General features: G+C 49.5%; 1 protein-coding gene across 2 annotated transcripts in view; it reads left to right on the forward strand.

Moving 5' to 3' along the window:
• The window catches only part of Arid1a (AT-rich interaction domain 1A), an 80478-nt gene that overhangs the window by 3305 nt on the left and 68304 nt on the right, over nt 1–8869 (forward strand). The window contains exon 1 of one of the 2 annotated variants that reach the window (XM_005353089.3): nt 373–1509. The exons of the other annotated variant lie outside the window; for it this stretch is intronic. Within the exon in view, the coding sequence (XP_005353146.1) occupies nt 373–1509 (1137 nt within the window). Of the gene's footprint in view, nt 1–372; nt 1510–8869 lie in introns of those variants that run through there. 2 annotated transcript variants of the gene reach the window in all.

The following is an 8869-nucleotide window of genomic DNA, read 5'->3' on the forward strand; positions in this document are numbered from 1 at the left end:
CCTTTCTCCGGCAGCAGAAAGCGGAGAGTCACAGCGGGGCCAGGCCCTGGGGAGCGGAGCCTCCACCGCCCCCCTCATTCCCAGGCAAGGGCTTGGGGGGAATGAGCCGTGAGAGCCGGGTCCCGAGCCTACAGAGCCGGGAGCAGCTGAGCCGCCGGCGCCTCCTCCTCCTCCGCCGCCGCCGCCAGCCCGGAGCCTGAGCCGGCGGGGCGGGGGGGAGAGGAGCGAGCGCAGCGCAGCAGCGGAGCCCCGCGAGGCCCGCCCGGGCGGGTGGGGAGGGCAGCCCGGGGGACTCGGCCCCGGGGCGGGGTGGGAGGGGGGGAGAAGACGAAGACAGGGCCGGGTCTCTCCGCGGACGAGACAGCGGGGATCATGGCCGCGCAGGTCGCCCCCGCCGCCGCCAGCAGCCTGGGCAACCCGCCGCCGCCGCCCTCGGAGCTGAAGAAAGCCGAGCAGCAGCAGCAGCGGGAGGAGGCGGGGGGCGAGGCGGCGGCGGCAGCGGCCGAGCGCGGGGAAATGAAGGCAGCCGCCGGGCAGGAAAGCGAGGGCCCCGCCGTGGGGCCGCCGCAGCCGATGGGAAAGGAGCTGCAGGACGGGGCCGAGAGCAATGGGGGTGGCGGCGGCGGCGTTGGAGGAGCCGGCGGCGGCGGCGGGCCCGGCGCGGAGCCGGACCTGAAGAACTCGAACGGGAACGCGGGCCCTAGGCCCGCCCTGAACAATAACCTCCCGGAGCCGCCCGGCGGCGGCGGCGGCGGCAACAGCGACGGGGTGGGGGCGCCTCCTCACTCAGCTGCGGCCGCCCTGCCGCCCCCCGCCTACGGCTTCGGGCCACCCTACGGCCGGAGCCCGTCTGCCGTCGCCGCCGCCGCGGCCGCCGTCTTCCACCAACAACATGGCGGACAACAAAGCCCTGGCCTGGCAGCGCTGCAGAGCGGCGGCGGCGGGGGCCTGGAGCCCTACGCCGGGCCCCAGCAGAACTCGCACGACCACGGCTTCCCCAACCACCAGTACAACTCCTACTACCCCAACCGCAGCGCCTACCCCCCGCCCCCCCAGGCCTACGCGCTGAGCTCCCCGAGAGGTGGCACTCCGGGCTCCGGCGCGGCGGCCGCCGGCTCCAAGCCGCCTCCCTCCTCCAGCGCCTCTGCCTCCTCGTCGTCTTCGTCCTTCGCTCAGCAGCGCTTCGGGGCCATGGGGGGAGGCGGCCCCTCAGCGGCTGGCGGGGGAACTCCCCAGCCCACCGCCACCCCCACCCTCAACCAACTGCTCACGTCGCCCAGCTCGGCCCGGGGCTACCAGGGCTACCCCGGGGGCGACTACGGCGGCGGGCCCCAGGACGGGGGCGCGGGCAAGGGCCCGGCGGACATGGCCTCGCAGTGCTGGGGGGCTGCGGCGGCGGCGGCGGCGGCAGCGGCCGCCTCGGGAGGGGCCCAACAAAGGAGCCACCACGCGCCCATGAGCCCCGGGAGCAGCGGCGGCGGGGGGCAGCCGCTCGCCCGGACCCCTCAGGTACACAGCTGAGTGGGGAGGGGGCTGGGGCGAGTGGGGCCGGGGGTTATGGGGTGGCGGCCTCGGGGAGCAGGCCTCGACCGTGGGCTCCCTTCAGGCCTGGGCCCCCACTACCGGGGAGCTGCCATTGTCTGGCTCTTCTCTCTTAAAATGGCTGCCTGTCTGCCTTCCTCTCCTTTCCTCGATCAGCCTTTGTGTGGGGCTTCTCAGGAGGTGTCTGTCCGGTTTGTCCCACTCGGCTCGTTCTTTCGAACTCTGGGGGTCTTCCGGGGGGTGCGGAGCAAAGTGGGCCTGGAAGGGCCAGGCCCTGGCGAGGGGGTGCTGGGGGTCCAGGGTAGGGGTGTAGGCAGTGTCAGGAACGCGGGAGAAAGAAGCAACGTTTTCTTGCTCACCTGCCGCTCCTCTGTCCCCCCCTTGCCTTCCTCTAGGCCGTCCCCTAAAATGTGCTTTTAAAGAGTGGCCCCTAGGGCTCGGGGGACTTGGGGGAGCTCTGGGGCCTGCTCGGGGGCAGCTTGAGGCCGACCGTGGTTCGCCCTGGGCCGCCCGGGCCGCCTCTTGTCTTTGGCTCAGCCGGCCCAGTGGCCTGGGCTTCTCTGGAAGTGCTGGTAAACAGCTGAGTGATTGGAGTAGTAAGTGCAGATTGCTTTGGTTTGGGATTTGAATTATGGAGGTAAAATCCTTCTGTCAAAGCCAGGAGACAGTTGGTCTTAGGTTGACATCCTATCTGTGATCTGATTGGCTCCCCATCTTCTGCTCTTGGCCATTTATAATTGCCTCTGATGTAATGGTACAACAATCCTGATGAGCTCATAAACTTTTACACTCTGCTTTTCTGCCAGTGATAACCCAAACCATCGCTGCCACTATCCTCCTTTTATTCCGGAGCTGAAATTGGCTGTGACCTTGAGGAGGGAGGTTTAAGCAGCAATACTGTATCAGCAGGAGCACAGCCCCAGACAGGCTGCCCTTGTTACATTGTGCCTGAAACAAAAGAGGAGGCGATGGCATTTTGCTTGTACCTTGGATTTATTTTGCTTGTTATGTTTTATGCAGTTTGAAATAGATTCTGTGTTGGAACAGTAGCTGGGCTTTTCTCTACAATGGGTTTGCTGTTTGTTTTGGTTTTGTGACTTTCCTGATGGTATAAATGAGTTCTTTGATGGCTCTGAGGATACATTTGTCTTGAGTAATTTTTGACACTGTTCCACTTTACAGGACTGAAATTATTTTACTGAATGGCAAATGTGGGGATCTGTAGGGGAAGAAGATGGGTTTTGTTAATATTTTTGCTTAGAGGTTTCTGACAGAATTTGATATTAGGATCAAGAGTTCCCTTTTAAGCAAGGCTTGAGTCTTTCTTTGTTTACATGTTGAATCTTGTTAACACTTTTCTTTTGTTAGTTGAACTTTGGAGAGAAGAACTAAATTGAAAGAGATGCTGATGACTTCCAGATTTAGAGAGGGATTGTCTCCTAAAAGTCCTTTTTTACGAAATTTATGACTTATTCCTGGAATATTGTTTTGTCAGCATTCTTTTTAGGGCTTTGGAATTGAGATTGGTCAGTATTTTTCTTTGTATTTTAAGTTGTGTACCTCTTTTCTTTTTTCCCTTTTATCTTTCAGGGTGTAAAGATATGACCTACAATGCCACTTATGATGGTCACTTTTTGGTACCTTTTCTTACAGTCTGTTTGATTTTACTTTGCTTTCCTCTTCCTTGGTGCTTTGGGAAGGACATGATATTTCCACAGAGGGGAGGGATGTCCTCGGATCCCCATTCCCAGCAGCTGTACCTTTGTGCTGGGTTGTGTTCGTGGGATGGTGATTTCCCGCATTCCCCCATTTTACAACTACTTTTGTGCTCTTCTGTTGAGCTGGCAGCGCTCCTGCGATGCTATGGTCTTGTCCAGTGGTCTTCATCTCTGAGAATAGGGGCATACTGAATTTTTTCCTGTCTCGAGGGTAAGTTCTATCTTAGAAGACAGTGTGCACAGCCTCTCCAGTCATTCTGCGATGTCTGCTTTTCCTCGCTTTGTTTTGACTAAGAAATTTTCTTTTCTTGAACTATTAGAAGAAATAATCGGGTGGGTGTCAAGGTTTATTAAAAACTTGAGTTTTATTTTGTGTCAGTCTTGTACCTCAGGATGTTCTGGAACTTACAATGTTTATGTAGCTTAGGTTGATTTTGAACTCCTGTCTCTGCCTCCCAAGTGCTAGGATTACAGGCGGGAGCTATGTTTTATTTATTTTTAAATCAACTTTGGTAGTACAGTAATTTCTGATTTTGATCATTAAATAATTGAGCATTCCCTATCTAGGTAGTGGCTATATGGTCTGTGCAGGGGACATGATAAGAATGTAGGTTCAGCCCCTTGGTTAGAATCCTGAGTCTGTTGCTGTTGGATGGATTTTTTTTTTTCTTTTTAACTCTCTTTGATCACACCAGGTCCCAGCACTCAGAAAATAAATTTTCTGTTCAGTTTCATTACAGTTCTGAGATGCAGGGAATGAGCTGGAGATTGGTGGCTTGTGTTCGAGATAGTACAGCTACAGGTGTGCAGTCTGGGGGCTGCAGGGGGTTTCCTCGGGAAAACCTCTCATGCCCTTTGGAGTCTCTTGGCTTTGAACTCAATCAAGGACAACTTTGACCTCTTGATCCTCTTGTTTCCACCCCGAAGTTGTGGGATCTATATATGCATGTGTCACCAGGCTTATTCTATTTTTGTAGATTTTAAAACTTTTATGTGAATGTGATTGTGCACCTACATGAATTATGTGCACCAGATGTATACAGGTGCCAGACGTGACTATGTGTCTGAACTGGAGTTACAGACAGTTGTGAGCTGTTTGTGGGTGCTGGTAATCGAACCCAGGTCCCCTGCAAGATCAGTAAGTGTTCTTAACTGTTGAACCATCATCTGTCTCTACAGCTCTAGGCCAGGTTTTTAATGTAGAGCTGGGGGGTTGAACCCAGGACTTCATACAGGCTAGGTAAGCACTCTGACAACTGAGCTATATCGCTAGTCCCTGAGTATTTTTAAGGAAGGTCATTCCTTTCCCCAACCCAGTCATAGTTTAAAGACTTTTTTTAGGCTTAGGTGTGGTGGGTCTTGGGAGACAGAAGTAGGTGGAATTCTGTGAGTTCCAGGCCAGCCTGGTCTGCATAGAATGTTCTAGGCTGGTCAGGGCTGTACAATGAGAGATCCTGTCTCAAAAAAAGCAAAACAACAAAAGAATATTTTTTTCCTAGCACATGGTTAAGTAAGGTGATGATGTTATTTGACTTTGGTTTTAAGAAATAAAGATTAGTACGTGTTTTTCATAGGGACTAGCACCATCACAACAAAGTTTTCCTTCATCCTTTTTAATAACCAGTAGCATGTTTCATATGGGACTGACAGTAGAGTTTTAGGTTGCCTAAGGGAGTTAGTTTAAGTTAAGATCTTTACTTAGGTCACTTTTAGTAGTATATCTTGAGTATAATAGTCTATTATATATAAAAAATGAAATATAGCTTGGTGTGGTGGCGCATGTATTTATGAGGTGGAGAGGGATCAGAAGTTTGAGGCCAGCTTGATCCACAGAGACTCCGATTACCAAACCAAGTAGAGCTAAAGTGAATAGTTCTGGATTTGACTGTAGAAGCAAGGCTGTTAGTTTCTGCTGGACACTAATATTCCAGACTTCTGGGAAACATAAGGGAATCCTGGATTTATCAGGATATGTGACAGATACCTGTTTTGGCTGGGATACAGAACAAGTGAGGGTTCTCTCTTCGAAGGGGCCAGGAAAACCACACAGAGAAGATCCAGCGGTGGAGACTTCATCTCTCCCTGCTGTGGATGATGGTGGTGCGGGGACCTGGGGTAGTGGAATGAGGAGAGAGGAGGCAGCAAGGTTGACTTCTGTACGGATATGGGTGAGGACTTTTCCCCTTCAGTTGAAGCCTCCCTCTGCTGTAGTCTATTGGATCAGTTTATACAGGTGTAATGTCAGCAACACTAGGCATTTACACAGCAGCTGGGGAACTAGGCTAACAAAGTAATGGGCTAGGCCCTCTCCTGGCCCCACCCCCAAAAGACTGTATTGATTTGCTTAAAATCTCTAAATTTTAGAAGCAATGGCAGCATGCAGATTTTTTTTTTAAATGGTGTTCAAGAGCCAGGAATGGGAGTTGATTCCTGTTTCCCAAGCCTCACAAGACTGAGGCAGGAAGATCTTGAATTTAAGGCTAACCTAGGTTACATAGTGAATTCCAGGCCAGCCTGGACTACCTAGAGAGAAACTGTATCAAGAGGGAAAAAAGTGTACCACATGGTCATAATCCAGTAGGAGGCTGCGGGACCATACACATGCCTGTAATCCAGTAAGGAAGCTGAGGAACCATCCACAAGTGTATAATCCAGTAGGAGGCTGAGGGACCATGCACAGGCCTGTAATCCAGTAGGAGGCTGCTGGACCATGCGCATGTCCAGTCCAATAGGAGGCTGAGGGACCATGTGATTTCTGTTTCTGGAGACAGGCAGACCTATGTAGCAAGAAACTGTCTCATTACAAACAACCTGATAAAGCATATAGAATAAATTGATAAGTACCCTTCCAGTGAACTGTGGTTCCTGGGGCTCTGAAAGAGATTCAGAATCCACCTAGCTTTTATCTTTGTTTATTTGTTCTTTGGTTTGCTTGTTTAGATTGGTCCTTAACTGCACACTGAGTTGTGTTGCCTAGTGGTGAAGGGTTAGAGAGTTTATAGCTCAAGAGTGAGGGAGGCTTAGGTTCCTCATGAAACTGACCGAGGGCAAGTCTTTTGTATTTTTGGTTAAATGAAGCTAGCTGGTGCACCAAATAAGCTAAGCTTGCTTTATGTTGAAGCTCGTTGGTTTCTTTCATAGTCTTCCATAGTATATGTGTTCCTTTTTCAGCGGCACACATACACCCCGGGGAGAGAGAGAGAGAGAGAGAGAGAGAGAGAGAGAGAGAGAGAGAGAGAGAGAGAGAGATCCTAGTGTCTGTCTGTGGAGCTTGGGTCCTGATGTGTAGCTCAGATTGACTTTCAAACTCTGTCTTCCTGGGAGTTAAGGTTTGGACCTGAATTTCAGTGGTGTTTTTAAGTTATTTTTCTTCCCGTAGGCTTAAGGATTTTTATTTTATCTCCTGGGATTTGCAGGGACAAGCTCAAAGAAGTTGAGTGCTACAAAGAAAAAACTTGTCTCAAAACTGTTAATCTGTTTATCATTAGTCATTTCACCTGGCTGGAGGTTTTTGCAGCAGTTAAGGTAATGAAATATTAGACTTCATTAAAACTTGAAAATAGTGGCTTCAGGATCCCCAGGAGGCAAGTCACTGGTGTGGGATAGGAAGTGGATATTGATACAATTTAACATCAGCCCACTGCTTTGAGGAGGGTGGTTAGAGCAGGAGAAGAGGTAGCATTTAGCTCTTGAGAGGCTCAGCAGTGGGGCAGGTCTGGGTCTGGTTTGGGCAGTTGGTTGTGATCTGAGTGCCTGGACTTGCCCAGTAAGTTTTGCTGAGAGAAACAAAGTTCCTGAGCTGGGAAGAGGAAAAACTAAGTGTTAGACTGTAAATTCTTTAGGTCGTTTTTCTTCCCTTACCCTGTTTAAGGAACTACATGGTGTGTCTTGCTGTAGTCCTGGAAGTGCTTTTTCCCCCCAACACACCTCAGTTTCTCTTCCTTTCTTTTTAGTAGTGTAGAAGTGTGGTTTCTGCAGATTGGAGCTGTGCTAGAGGGAAGCTTGCTTCTCTAGTGGAGGAAAAAAGGTAAAAGAAAAGGTGTTTGATTCTCGGCTTGACACAGCAGCTTCTGCCTCTGAAAGAGCCAAATGTTTCAGAGCTTTGTGTAAATACTTGCTGAGCTGTCAATATGTACCCAGGAGGTTTCTGTAGTAAGATGTAAACGGCTCTATAGAATGTTTGACAGGCAAATTAATAAACAGTTTTCAGGCAAAGATAATGCTAGTTGCCTCCTGAGGAATAAAAAATAACCCTGCTTAAAAAGGGATAGGGACGAAGACAGTGCTGTGGGGCAGCACAGACAGGACGGAGAAATGGGAGAGGTAGTTCTAATACCAAGTAGAAGATGCCACCCTGGAAGGGAACCTCTGTGGTTTGATTTCATGCTAAGTTGAAGACATAAAACCCTGTTAAAAGTCAGTTTCAGTTACGTAGAAAAAGCCGACAGAAGTTTGGAAAGAATGCTCTTAAGTTTCAGTAGTGAAATAAATGTGTTCCAAAAGCTTGGCTTAGGAGACTTTGAGTTAAAACCTTGTTCCTTTGGAAACGGATTTGTAGTTTGGCATGAGGTCTTGTTGGATTGGATCTACATTTCTAGAATATCAGAAAGGAGAAAGATACTGAAGGCTCAGTGTCAGCCTCACTCCCTCTCTTGTTGAGCTGTGCATTATAAACCTACTTGCTAAGGCTAACCTGGTCTATAAAACCAGTTCAGGACAGCCAGGGCTCCACAGAGAGAGCCTGTCTCAAGAACAAAACAAAACAAAAAAAGAATCTGACTCAGTCACCTTGTGAAATGGCCACAATAATTTGTCAGTGTCTTTTAAGACTAAAATCTCCAATCTAGGTATGGTGTCCCACACCTTTAATCCCAGAACTCTGGAGGCAGAGGCAGGTGGATCCCTCTGATTTTGAGGCCAGCCTGGTCTACATAGTGAGACCCTGTCTCACAACTACCATTATTACACCCAAACCCTCTTTTTAACCCCTTCCCCCCAAAAAAAACAACATAAATTCACTGACTGATACCAGTTACTTCATAAGAAGTAGAGATCTTTTTTTTTTTTTTAAAAGATTGGTGTTTCTGTGAGAACCTGTTTGATTTAGCTCAGATAATAGCAGGGAATATAAATGTAATTATGGCCCTGATGATAATTTTTAGGCTCAGCTGTGTTACAAAGGCTATCAGGTTGTTTTTTAAAGCAAAATTAAGAAAAAAGAAACTTAGATAATGCTGACTTTGGTTGCCTGTAGCTTTTCCCACTTCAGGTCAGAAGATCTGGAGACTCCAGTGGCCTGAGAAAACGGGCACAAACACTTAACACTGACTAGATACTGGATAGGAAAGAATTTAAAAGAGAGAGGGCCAGGTGTGAGGTCTCTACTCTCATCAGTTAGGGCTTGGGATTTGGAAGACTAGAGGCTTCCAAAATATTAACTTGCCCTTTATCCATAATGATTTTCCAGTTTCATGGACTTTATAGGATTTAAACTGTACAGCCATTCCCCGGACCTGTAGTTTACCTTAGTGTCACAGTGACTTTGAGATGGCATACTAACCATAAAATTCCTGAAAGAATGGTTTCACCTGCTGGGCGGTGGTGGCGCA

Source organism: Microtus ochrogaster, chromosome 10 (genome assembly GCF_000317375.1).
Source record: "Microtus ochrogaster isolate Prairie Vole_2 chromosome 10, MicOch1.0, whole genome shotgun sequence".
In the NCBI taxonomy this organism is placed as follows: Eukaryota; Metazoa; Chordata; class Mammalia; order Rodentia; family Cricetidae; genus Microtus; species Microtus ochrogaster.